Source organism: Aedes aegypti, chromosome 1, assembly GCF_002204515.2.
Source record: "Aedes aegypti strain LVP_AGWG chromosome 1, AaegL5.0 Primary Assembly, whole genome shotgun sequence".
In the NCBI taxonomy this organism is placed as follows: Eukaryota; Metazoa; Arthropoda; class Insecta; order Diptera; family Culicidae; genus Aedes; species Aedes aegypti.
The window spans coordinates 27,916,719-27,930,934 of record NC_035107.1 but is presented as its reverse complement, the minus strand read 5'-3'; the positions used below and the strand labels follow the sequence as shown (position 1 = coordinate 27,930,934).

Here is a 14,216-nt window from a genome sequence, read left to right as displayed (position 1 = left end):
GTGTTTCCCCATTTGACTGGCCCTTAAACAAAAAAGTTGTAAAACTCAACGGGGCACCCCCTAGATATGTGCCTTAGGGTAAGAGAAAAGCTCTCTCAAAATTTCAACTCATTTGGTTGCTCCACCAGCTGGCGCATTTAATTCGAAGTTTGTATGGAATATTCGTTTCAAATATATTGAAAATTCATCTTACATCACTGTTTAGTTCCGTATACTAGTTAATCGCGTACAATTCAACCCAGAATGATGAATTCACTAGTTTATATCCTAATTAACATAGTTGCAGAAGGATGTATCTGGATTTAAGCTCATTTGAATTAACCTTTCAGTTGTTGAAAGTTAGGCTTAGATCAGCACTCCCGTACAATCACATATATGCATGCACCTTGTATCGCAGCTCGCCCAGCGTCATAGGTGGCTATGATGCACTTAGTGGCTACCACCCAGCTATGTTGAAGAAATACTAAGCAGTATTGCCAATCGTCTTCGGATAGTTAAAACACCAACTTTCTCAATTTTGATCATCATACAACCTTCTACAATATCATTCGCTATGGTATCAAGCAGTGTTTTTGACATTCTGAGTTCAATTGAACGTGATCAACAATTTTCCTAAACCAAACCAAAGATGATGTGCTGTTCCCCATATGTTTGAGCTGAAAATCTCATGTTAACTTCAATCCGATTGCGCCAGCTCATGGAACGACCAAATAAGCTAACATTTTCAGGAAGCCTTCCTCTAACCCTAAGGAATAATCCTGGCGGGTGCCCCGTGGAATTATACAACTTTATTTTTCTCACATACTAAGCTGGGCCGGTCTATTCCCCATTATATGATAAATCAACGATACTGTTAGTAATGCCATACAATGCTGAGTACTATGATGTTATTACGGTCCGATGGCGCTGCAGTGGCATCCATGAGTAAATTCTCAAATTTCATGAGATTATGTGGAATAAATTATGTGAACAAAATCAAGTTTTGTACAATACCGCTAGATTTAGATCATGATAGATAAATCAGGAAATATGGTCCAATAAACTCTTTTAACAACGTTTGTTGGCCCTGAAAAGGGCCGATTGAGGTTGTATGCTGTCACAGATGAATAGCACTACGGGATGTTATCAGTTGATAGCCATGGTTGAACAGGGAAACCCCAACGAAAGTGTATATGTGAATAATTTCTCTGTTTACACGACAAACCAGCTGAATATTTCATGGGTGCACAACAGCAACCGGGTAGCGGATCACAGGGATTTAGTTGAAATCTGGAAACGTAGCTCAATCTTGAAATCTTGAGCGATTTCACAAGCCAGACGCTCGATAAGCAGGTTCTCGGATCAGCCACTCAGGGGCTCTGGTATCCAAGCGGGCTTGTTTCTTGACTGCACACCAATGCTGAGTTTATCACGAGTCGAAATCTGGAAGTGCGAGTCGGTCAACCTAGAAATCTTGAGCGATTTCACAAACCAGATGCTAAATTGGCAGCTTGAAGATTAACTGCTCAGCAGTTGCTAGAAAGCAGCGAGGTACTTCTCGCTAAGCAAGTTCGGAGGAGCTCTTACCAGTTCGAAAGAGGAAATGGAATGAAACTGAATCCGACGAAGGAAGCATGTTTTATAACCTTAGAATAGAAGATGATGCTCCTCCTTTTTGTGCTCTTCACGTTCTGATCTACCAATCTGGGAAATGGGTATGTGCCAATAATGTGTTGGGCTTAGAACTACTTGAAAATGGCAGAGAATGCTTATGCGTGAGAAATTTGTCGAACATGAATTATAATTCAATACAAGCTTTTGATAATCAACAATTTTCTTTATTATGAAGGTAAATTTCTGATCCATGGGTGCCAAAATTATTACAATGATTCAATGAGAATGTCTTTTCAAAAGCATTCTAAATATGTCGCAATTTTGTTACATGTGATAAATTTCCTAATCAAAGTGTTCCCATAAAATATGGAACATCAAAGGCGCTGTTGGAAATGCCACTCTATTTTACAATCGTTGTGAAATGTTGAGCACTCACCCCGATGGCACTGCAGCAGCGTCCGCGAGTACACTCTCAAATTGTTGAGTCATAAATTATTCATGGCAAATGAAATTTTGTATGAAGCTGTGAAACTTGTTTAGGAATATAAGAAATCATAAATAAAGTCGAAAATATTTCTCTTTTAACTCTTTTCCACTAATTTGATGGCCCTGAAAAGGGCCGATGGCTTTGTTAGCATTGATGCTTTCACAGATAAATAACATTGCGGGATGTTATCAGTTGATTGCCATTGTCAAATGGGGAATCCTCAACTCAAATGTATAAATTTGAGCAAGTGGCGTGGACGGCGCTCAACAGTAACAGATAGTGGATCACCTGGCTTAAGTCGAAATCTGATGATGGCGGCGATGATGATGGCTGGGTGAACGCAGACAAGCGGTGAACCACAAAGCGAGAATGACTCACCCGACCGTGTTCACAGTTCGACCGCAAATTCTCCTGTGAACTGCTTCCTCTTCTTCTTCTTCTTCTTCTTGGCGGCGGCAGCGGTGATGACTTTGGCTTCGGACGGCATCTTCTCTCGCTCGCTCGACAGTTTGATTTGAGCGAAGCAAGACAAACGGGGAGGTCCTTCGCTATCGATGTCTGTGCCTGAGAAGCACGCCCGGTCAGAGCAAGCCGACCTGTTGCCTACTGAGATGCGATCCAAGCGGAGAGTGAAAAGCAAATGGCGTCAACTTTTCTCTAGCACCCCATATTTATAGATTATATTTTCTCTTTTAAAACAGTTATTAAACTATTTGGACAGGTATGTGGGATTCAGTAAGTAAACGAAATGAACCTTTGATGTTCTGTTTATCGATTGAGGTGCTAATCAAGGAATTTCGTTGATCCAGCAAAAAGTTATAAACGTTTAAAATATTTCATGCCAACGTAACGCTCTTGGTTATGAAATTCCAATTTCATTCCTGTATAGAGAAGAAAGACGTAGTTCTACGTCAAAAAAAAAGCGATAATATTTAGGTTTTGCAAACTGAAATACGATTTAGATTTGGGCATCGTGCATACTTCCTCCATTATAGGACGGATACCCTATTTCACTTGGTCTAGCATCGAAAGCAATCTCTTTCGGCATACTCTTCCTGGATGTGGTTCGCTTGAAGTTCCTCAATTCCCTGAAAAAGCACAGTGTGTAGCTCCATATTCCTAATTGACTAACATTGTTACCATCTCTCTGGCCGATAGCAGATAATCCCGGAACGTTCCGCTTTCGCAACAAAAAGCACTTTCTAGCTTGTTTCAGCCTACTTTTCCCATTGCTAACAATCACTCGAAACTAGATCTGGTTCGTAACGTAAGCCTTTAAAGGAATGCGCGGTGGCCATCGTTCGCCTACCTAGTTTTTCTGTTACCAGTCAGTAAGGAAAATCGCAACAATGGAAAACACCCAGTAGGCTGAGAAAAAAATGGATCAAAGCAAGCAAACGCTTTTCATTTTTGTTGAAAGTGTTTTTCACAACAAAGTGTGTGGTGCTGAAACTGAGGAGCATAGTTTTCGTCAGTGTTGCCACGACAACGAGGAATGTTTGAATGAACTTGCGTGAGAAAATTATTTCAATGGACAGACGTACATTCCGAATAGTATGAATCTTGGATTCAAAGTAGGTTTTGGAGCTTGTAGATAAATAAAGATGAATATGAAAAGACATGGGTTTGAAACCTGAATCAGTTCATTTTAATGGATTATCTTTCGCCCATATCCAAAGACTTTAAACTGAACAAAACACGCAAAATGAAAACTTATATAGCTCTCTCCATTTGACGAGAGTCGTTCATGGGGTGTTTAAATATATTTCTTTCCATTTTATTTTTCATCAATTTATTGTACACTAATCTGTTGACCCAATTTTTCTCGTTCTTTCCTCCAGATTTCATGTTCCAGCGTAGGAAGATGCTCCAAGTGGAATAAAATCGTGTTCATAGTGCAATAGTGCCAGCAAACCCGTGCAAATAATCCAAACGAAGGGAAAAAATGACCGGTAGACGGAGGCACAGCCGTAATTAAACCTGAAAACGTCGGACGAATTCTGTGCGCTTCTGTCGAGAGACACTTCCGATTGATTGAAGTGTTTGATTGAAAATTTAAAATTTCATTCCGGCTGCGAAAAGGATGAGTTGGCCACGATCGTAGTTGGCATCGCCAAAGGTGGTTGCTTAGTGATGTGCCGTGGTAACCGATGGCAACGGGATGGGAACTGGTGGCTTCCGGTTCGGTAGTGGTAATGGGCCCAGTTCTGGTCATAGTGGAGCGTTTTTTCACACGGGGATGGGAAAGGCCTTGAACCGAAGACGACGAAGACGACAGCCGCAGCAGTCAACTGTGGCGAAACCACATGGAGGAGGTTCGTTATAGTGCACACAGCGCCGCCAGGAGGAACTCCAAAGGACACAATAAAAGGTGCCGGGAGGGGCGGGGGTGCAAAGTGAAGATGTGGTGGCAGCTGATGGGATTTGCGCTACTACACGCATTTCAAGTGGGATTAGCTGTGAAGGGGTGAGTACCGTTCTTTATCCTTTTTAGGAAATCAATTATTCGAGTATTATGAGGGGGACCAGCATCCCCAACGAACAACGTCGTTTGCCATTTTCAGCGCAAAGCCTCGAACGAAAGGACCACTTCTCTCGTTCAGCTTCATTAAATTTGTGACCGACTTTTGATCTCGTCCAATCCATCGAACCCACTTTTTTATGGTGCTCTCGGTGAGGCAACCAAAAGGAGGGACAGACATCAAATGACTGCCATGAGCAGTATCAACCTGTGGAAGGACGAATAGGTTTTCCTAACTACCCATTAGAGCGGTTAGACGCTCTCAGGGGAGTTGGGGCTGAGGTTCGGTATCAATCATTATTGTTTTCAGCCTCCGGGAATGCACGGCGAGAATGGTCTCTATCCTTTCTCGTCAATGAAGGCTCAGGATGAGGGAAATTATCGATTTTTGGTTCGTCCCATTTGCAACATAACTTCAAAATAAGGATGGAGTGATAATACAGATGACGAATTCTTCTGTGAAAAAAAATCTACTCGTATTCAGGCTGGGTCATGGGATGTTCCGTAAAAATGGGTCAAGACGAAAAGGTCGTTACTCTGAAAAACGGACAGATTTACCGCCTTGACTTACTGAATTACTTGACATGACTTGACATGACTTGACTTGACTTGACTTGACTTGACTTGACTTGACTCGACTTGACTTGACTTGACTTGACTTGACTTGACTTGACTTGACTTGACTTGACTTGAAAATCACAAGAGTGACCTCTTTAATTTTTTAAAGAATTTTTGGGAAAATTCTTGCAAAAATTCTGGTGTAACTTCTGGAGACTTTAAAAATTAATTCAAGGATGTCTACTTCTTATGTTCCTGAAGATTTATTTAGAGATTTCTACAGGCATTCCACTGAAGTCTACTTTGGCAACTTTTTCGGAGAACTTTCCGATTTTTAATGGCATTTTCAAGAATAAATTTCCAGGAGTTCTTTGAGAAATCCTTGTATGAGCTCTTTCAACAATTCTTACAGAAGTTCTATGGAGAAAGTGTTCAGAAGTTCTCCCGGAGATTTACTCTGAAATCATTGCGGAAGGAATTTTGCCTAAAATTCCGAGAAGACAGTCAGATATTCTTTCAGAATTCACTGAGCGTTGAACTAGCGTCAGTTAAAACACACTTTAGAAAAGAAAGAAAAAAAAATCTTCCAGAGTTTCCAAGTTTTATAAAAAATACTTGTGTAAACCTGTACAAGTATTCTAAGTGCAATCTACAAAAATTCTTTATATTTTTTTATAGGAAATCCTGCCAAAATTTTTATTTCTCCAGGAAATTTATTCAGTTATTGAGACAGAAATTTCTTTGAAAATTCGTTCAGAAAAACTTTCAGGAAAAGGGTTTTTACAGAAACCCTCTTTTTCAGTGTTTCTTCCAATATTTTATAGTGAATTCTCCTTCTTATTTGTACTGCATATTCTCCAGTGGTTTCATATAACCAAAATTTAAGAGAAAAAGTGGTTGGAAAACAGTTATACTTCATTTATCAAAGGGGCGTCATTTAATTGAATGCTATTGTTCAATGAGTGGAGATGGGTGGACAATATTGTCACAATTCATGAATGATAGAGGCGCATTTTTTTAACATGGTGACGAAATTTTCATTAGATGATATTGTACTAAGCAAAGGTGGGCGGAAAATTGTTATAACTTCTGGATAATACGGGCGCAATTCTTATTAGGTACACATTGAGTAGAAAACGATATTATATGGGCGCAATTTTCATTAGATGACAGAAATCTGTTGATAAGTTAATGAATAGTTAAACATAATGAACTGAAGTAAAGGGACGAAATTTTCATGAAATAATATAATTCAATGGGGGAGCTGGGCGACAGAAAAGATTAATTATTCTTGGATGATAGGGGCGTTTGTTACTATCCCTTAATCAAAGTGGTTTAAATTTTACTATATGATATTGCTGCTTAAGATGGGCGGAAAATTGTTATACTTTCGCAGCCGCGTAAGATTCATTACACTCTTATTCTCAATAAGTGAAGGATACTAAAATTGTCATAATTTTGGAACCATAGTAGCGCAATTTTCATTACTCAATAAGAAAGTGGGTAAAAAAGCCATAATTCCTGGTTTCCTGGGCGCAATTTTAATAACCTGAAATTATTTTATAAAGATGTGGTCATAGGGGTCATAGGGGTGCCATTTTGTATATTTGATAATATTCAAGGTCATAAATACAGTATCAAAAGGGCATGATTCCATTTATATGATACAAGTTAATGTGAGTAAGTGGGCAGAAAAAATGTCATGATTTCATGCAATTTTCATAACATGATCAAACCCTAATGGAAACCCGACCAGTGGATTCCAACAGAGTTGTAACAGACTTTATTACTCAGTTAGCACGATATTTCTAACAAAATATGTTACAATTTTCGCTGGTTAGTAGTTAAAGTGAAGATGAATCAAAGCCAAACCTCAAATTTTCAAGAGCACAAATCTGGAGAGCCGAACACCCGTTTGAGTTGAAAACTTAATCGATTGGTTACCACCAGCGAGTAATCGATTAAGTTTTCATCTTAAACGGGTGTTTGGTTCTCCAGATCCATGCTCTTGAAAATTTGAGGTATGGCTTCGATTCATCTTCACCTTAAAATAACAAAAAATATAACAAAATTCCTGTAGGCTAAACAAAATTGAAACAAAATATGTTATAATTTAAACAAAAATGTAACTCATTATGTTACAAACTAAACAAAAATATAATTCATTTTGTTATTTTCCATAACTGAATTATAACAAAATATGTTACAGTCATCTCTCCCTTACTCGATATTGAAGGGACCATCGATTTAGGGAGGTATCGAGTTACAGAACACAAAAGCAATGCAACTGCGTTCCAAGGGACCATCGAGTTAGCCATGAAAACCAACTTTTACTATGGTTCTCTAACTCGATATCGAGATACAGAATATCGAGTAAGGGAGAGTTAACTGTATAAGCAATTTTTCTATAACAAATTGTGTTATAATTAAGTTTTAAATTGAAACAGCGTTTTTTATTTTAACTGATTTTGTTTAAATTATGTTATAATTTCCTCTATCAACTCAAAATGCTTCTAACAAAAACTAAACTAAATTTGTTACTTGTAACAAATCTTGATAAAATTGTGCTACAATTTTGTTGTAATCCATTTGTCGGGAAGTGAATTAAAAATTTAAAACAATTTCTGAACTTTGATGCCCTATGGGACGCAATTTTCATTGCACGATATTATTCAATAAGTAGGTGGGTGAAGAATTTTGGTTGGTTTGACTTTATTAACGAGATTTTTAGCCCTGAGAGAAGAATTTTGAGTAGTGGGTAAAAAATTCATCACGATTCGAAAATCATATGGGCGCAATTTTCATTTTATGATTAAAATTTAAAAAAGGTTAGCGAGCGCAAAAAAGCTATTATTCGTCAATGGAAGGGTCATAGTTCTCATTTATTGATTTCACCCAATGAGTAGTGATCGGCGGAAAAATTTTAACAATAGAATGATATGGGCGCAATTTTTACCATTTTTTCAAGTAATTCCAGTATAATTCGAGTGAAATGTATATGATAGAAAAACATTTTTGAGTAGTGAATGAATAAAATTACCATAGTTTCTGAAGCAAAGGGGCAAAATTTTCATAAGATTATTATTTAAAATATGGAGGTAGGCGGAAAAATGGTCTCAATTCCCTTATGATTGGGCCACACTTTTCATTAGATTACAGTGACTAGTTGTTTTGTGGATGGGATCATAGGAGCGCAATTTTAATTAGATAATAGATTTGTTAATAATATTTTATGAAAAAATGTCAATATCACTAAACCAAAGGAGCGCAATTTGCATAACGTGATAAATTTCAATTAAGGAAGTGTAAGAAAAAAATCATAATTCTTGGAACACAGGGATGGGGTTTTATTAGAAAATAGAACCCATTGAAGTGTACTGCAGTATACCCATTAAAATATAAAAATCTGTAGCCTGAGATATTAACGTGGGTTATAGCTACGCGTCGGTCCCCCAAGGAAATTTGAAATATCTTAGGATCCAGTTTTCCAATGGACAATATTGACACAGATTCTAAAATTAGAATCGTTTTTAAGAATTTGGGAAAAAATGGTAAAAAAAATCGAGAAACAAGGTTTGAATATTTTTACCTACCTTGATACCTTGATGGCTACAGCGTATTGTAGAGCTCCATCTTCGTCGGTCTTCAGCGAAACTTCTCCAGTTGCCCCGAACGTTTAGAGTCGCCAGGTCCTCTTCCACTGCGTACAGCCAGCGTATTCGTGGTCTTCCCCGAAGCCGCCGACCTACCTGGTTCCCTGCTGAATATTATTTTTGCAATTCTTTCTTCTGACATTCGCACTAAGTGATCAGCCCACGGAAGTCTGCCGTATTTTACACGAATCTTGAATATTTTTATTGCGGTAAAATATGAAGGGGTAGGTAGAGGGGTAAATGATAGATTGAGGTGATCAAAAATAGCCTATTACGTTGAGAAATTGCAAAAAAATAATTTCATGAGAAAATAGAAGCCTTTGGAGAAGCGGCTGACATTTTTTTTTTAAAGACACTACACGTTAATGCTTCCAGTGGGCTGTTTGCCCTTTGAAGAAAGCACCACACTAGACAACGGACTAGCATGCAACGCCCAGTGGCACAGTCGGAAAACATTCCTCTCGAAAAGTTTTCGGCCTGAGGCGGGAATCGAACCCACACTCCTTAGCACGATGCGGCTAAATGCCTCGGTGACACTAACCGCACGGCTACGAAGCCCACAATTTTTTTTATTATCCTTGAGTCAGAGGAGCACATTTTTATGATATGATATTACTCCATAATTAAAATCCTGAATCACAGAGGCGTAGTTTTCATTATACAGTAGTTCCCAAAAAGGGGAGATGTCCTGACAAATTGTCACAATTTCTGAACCATAGAAGTACTATTTCCATTACATGGTATTACTGATTTTTGAGAAAATCACCATTATTCTTGAATTTTATGGGCACAGGTTTAATTACATTGCATTTTTCAATGATTTTTTATAATACCTGGATCATAGGAGTGCCATTTTGTATACGAGATTATATAAAAGGACAACATTAGAGAACCATAAGTGCGCAATCCCCATTATACGGGCGGAAAAAGGCCAAATTCCTGAAGCATTGGGACACAGTTCTCATTCGATGACATTATTATGTTATGTAGTGGTCGGAGTGCAATTTTTTTTGTTAGGAAGTCCCCTCTTAAAAAGTAAGTGACGTAATCCGTCATAAACCCTAGGGGCGCAATTTTACTTGTATGATTTTCTACAATAAAGAGAAGAACGGAAAAATGGTCATAACTGTAGTAAATATAGAAGCGTCTTTTTGAGCTAAGATTAGACTAATAACTGACAACATGTTTGTTATTTCGTTTTAATATCACATTTTATTGAGCTTGATAAGCTTGATAATTTAAGTTACTTATCACTTTTAGGTCACTTATCACTGGTACGCCGCGATCACTGGTACGCCGCGATCACTGGTACGCCGCGGTACAACGTGGTTTTGCGAACCTCGCTGTTCTTAATTGAATCGCGACGAACTTGACTTAACTTGCTAAACGATAGCCATCCTGACGTCTGTCAGTTGGGTCGCTCAAGGGTTCTTCAATTAGTGGTCGATGGCCAAATTTGGACACGTCCAATTGGGTCGAGCTAATGTATCAGAATCGTCACGTTTATTGCAGTTCAAAGGTTTTTATACATTTTCAAGGTCTGGAACAGTTTGCTAAAGTGTGTATGATAGAAAGAGTAATTTGTTGCATAGGTGAGACAACTGGATTGACAATGTGACCAAAAAGTTCATCTTTGCATGCTAAGCAATACTGCCCATAACTGCATATTTGTAATATTCGACAAAAGTAGGCATTGAGTAAATGGGGTACCAAGTTTGCATTTTATTGCAGTATGGGAGAGAACTGATATTTCAAAAAATCACTAAAAATTCAAAAGTGCTTATTTGAAGCTGAAATTTTGTACAACTCATATCGCTTATTGGGTGAGTAGTCAGAAAAAAATTCTGATAGAAATTTCGTTGCCACTGCATTATGAGGCTCATGTATAATCTCAATGTGACTGTTATGCGGTTACAATTGACAATGTGACAAAACAACTTGGTATTTTTTCCGAATATTCGGATCTCACAGATTTTAGTAAATGGATCGAAAGTATTTGTCATTTGATGACTCTCCCTGGTATTAACTCGAAATTGTCAAAAATGTCGAATGTGACTGTTATGCAGTTATGGGCAGAATATCGGTTATTTGTCGCGATCACTTTGGCTTGGCTTGTTATTTGACTCCTCCGAGTTGCCCGCAACCAGCTCCGGACCTCACCGAGGGAGGTAAGGTGAGCCGATAGAACGATGCACCTCGGTGGTTAATGACTTCCATATGTGCCGTTTGTGATTGCATAATTGCCTGGTCATTGCTTTGGTGCTAGGATGGTTGGTGTGTGTTATTTTACAACATGGGTTTTATTTTGGGTTATGGATCCAACTGGTATGCTACAATAAGCTTGATAAGCTTGAAAAGCTTCTCCCAGAAGCTTGAAAAGTTTTTTCTCTAAGATACATGGGAAGCCTCTCCCAGAAGCTTGGGAAGCTTCTCCTAGAAGTTTGGGAACTTCTCTCAGATGCTTGGGACGCTTATTCTCAACAGATTCCTCTTGAAGCTTGAACAATTTTCTCCAGAAGCTCATCAAAATTTTCCCAGAAACTCGAAAAGCGTCTTGAAGAAACTTGGGAAGCTTCTCCCAGAAGAATGGGCAGCTTCTCCCAGATGCTGGGGAAGCTTCTCTCAGAAGTTTGAAAAGCTTCTCCAAGAAGATTAGGAAGCTTTTCCGAAAAGTTTGGGAAGCTTCACCCAGAAGCTTGGAAATCCTCTCCCACAACCATGGGAAGCTTCTCCTAAAAGTTTGAGAACTTCTCTCAGAAGTTGGAAGCTTCTCCCAGAAGTAAGGGATGCTTCTCTCAGACGCTTGGAAAGCTTATTATCAGTAGAATTCTCTTGAAGCTTGAAAACCTTGGGAAGCTTCTCCCAGATGTTTGGGGAGCTTCTCTCAGAAGCTTGGAAAGCTTCTGATAGTAGCTAGGGAACCTTCTCCCAGAAGCTTTGAAATCTTTTCCCAGAAGCTTGGGAAGCTTCTCCCAGCAGCATGAAGCTTTCCATGCTCATGGAAGCTTTTCTTAGAAACTTGGGAAGTTTCTTATAAAAACGTGGGGAGCTTTTCTCAAAGCTTGAAAAGCTTCTCTCAGAAGTATCTCCCAGAAGCTTAACAAACTTCTCCCAAACGATTGGGAAGCTTTTCTCAGAAGCTTGAGAAGTTTTTCCCAGTAGATTGGGAAGCACCTCCCATAGGCTTGAGAAGTTTTTTTTTTTCAGAAGCTTGGGAAGTTTCACCACAAAGCTTGGGAAGCTTTTCTCAAAACTAGGAAAGCTTCTCTCAGAAGCTTGAGAAGCTTCTTCCACAAGCTTGGAAAGCTTCTCTTAGACGCTTAGGAAGCTACTTCTATAAGAACTAACTAGACAAGTTTTTTTTTCCTAGAAGCTGAGAAAGCTTCTTCCAGATGCTTGAGAAGCATCTCTCAGATGCTTGTGCAGCTTCTTCCAGAAGTTTGGAAAGCTTTTCTCAGAGGCTTGGGATTGTGATACAGACTATTAATTTAAGGATAATTGGCTGTAGTATTGAAAAAAAACCTTGGTTGGGTATTATCTATAAGGTTACTGTACCTAACGAAACATCAGAAGGATAAGAACAATTTCAACAGTAAGGCCCAGCAACACGTTCTTGAATATATTTTCCAAAGTTGCTGAACAGACTGAGCTTCACGATGTCATATTACAGTCATCCGACATGTATATCGTCAGCATACATAGGAGCGAAAGCGAAAGCCCCCGAGGATAAGAAGGGCAAATCGCGCACAATAACTCAGTTTTAAACTGTTTTCCCATTGACAACGCCCTTGAAGAGGCATGCTCTCCCGGTTGTACCATCCTTCATCCAAACCCGTTGTCAGTCATTACCAGAAGGTCTGTTTTTTTTCGCACGCTTATTCGCAACTCATGCCATCATCATCACGGTGTGTACGTCACGCGCGATACAAGGATGATCACAACCTCACCACAGAAGCTCCCCCATATCCGATTAGAAAGGAATAACACAATTTTAACAAATGTAGATAATATTTGAAAACATGAAACAGCAGAATGTGCGTTAAATTATAGCCGATTAGGTGTAATGAAACCAAATGATATCGCACTTATAACAGGCCTTGATAAAGTTATATCTGAATTATAACACAATGGTATATAATAAACGAGATTAAAATGAATGGTTTTAGCAAAATTCAATGCAAATTAGATATATAATTTCAATGGCTATATCGCATACATTTCTCATGGTTATAACTAATTCTGTTACAATTATGATGTAATAGGAAAATGTTCTGAAAATTTTGCAACATATCCTCATAAAACAAGCGTTGATAAAAATAACAATTCTTGATATAAATAAGTTGTTTTTTGTTATGTATTTCTGGTCGGGTAACCATCAGCAAGATGATACTGGCTTATATTTAGCAAAAAACATGTCGGCTGATAACAGTTAGATATATGTATGTACTACCACTAAGGGCCTATCCGTGCGGTTCGATATTCATAACAGTCTCGTTACGGAAAGCAGTTAGTACCGTAATCCGGGGTAACATTGATCATTTTTTTTAGTTTTTCTTAAATTTTTCATTTCACAATACAAATGTTACAAGTTTCATATTTTTAAAACAAGTACTGGCACCCACCGCTCCTAGCTATGTACTTTATTTTGTTTTTCGAAAGATTTAATTATGTTTAAATAAATGTTTTAAGTGATTTTTTGATTCAGCTGATATGGGGTAACATTGATCACCCAAGTAAACAACGTTCGCTAATATTGGAAATGTCGTTACTTACTAAAATCAGGGCCCCTGAAGTCGAATATGAAGACCAAACTCTTACAAGTCATTTACTTTTTGAGTTATTTCAAAATTAAAAACACCTTGAACCGCGTAATACGCCTAAAAGTAGGCAATTTCCTCAGGAATTTCTACATTCGTAATAGTAATTAGTTAATGTTGCCTAATTGAATAAACTTATGAAAGATTTGACAATGGATTCGTTTTTGGCGATGTCATTTTTAGTAACACCCGCATTTTCCTTGATCACATCGTCTGCAGAACTCATGTGAGACATGAATTTTCGGTAGTGTCAGTGAAAATGATAGAAATCATTGTTTCAAAAAGTTGACAAATTTGCGCATGAACTAAACGCAATTTTGGCAAAAACCTTAATTATCATAAGCTTATGAATATACGAAAGAGAGGCACCATTCATGGTTCGAAAATGTTTCATCAATAAATCTTTATTTGAACGTTTAACAAGATGAGTCATCCCGATCAATGTTACCCCGCTGATCAATGTTACCCCGGATTACGGTATCTCATTTTAGTGACACACAGCCAACCAGACAGCATCCAATTTCTGATGGAATGACGGTGATCGATCACAAACGGAATCAATTGGAAGCAATGACGGGACATAAACC

At 38.3% G+C, this 14,216-nt stretch overlaps 1 protein-coding gene across 2 annotated transcripts in view; it reads left to right on the top strand.

The window, feature by feature from the left end:
• Positions 1 to 14,216, top strand: part of LOC5573727 (gamma-aminobutyric acid receptor subunit beta-like) — a 151,159-nt gene that overhangs the window by 85,463 nt on the left and 51,480 nt on the right. For both annotated transcript variants that reach the window (XM_021839245.1, XM_021839244.1), the window contains exon 2: positions 3,922 to 4,547. In XM_021839245.1, coding sequence (XP_021694937.1) covers positions 4,387 to 4,547 — 161 coding nt within the window. In that variant the 5' untranslated portion in view covers positions 3,922 to 4,386. The remainder of the gene's footprint in view (positions 1 to 3,921; positions 4,548 to 14,216) is intronic.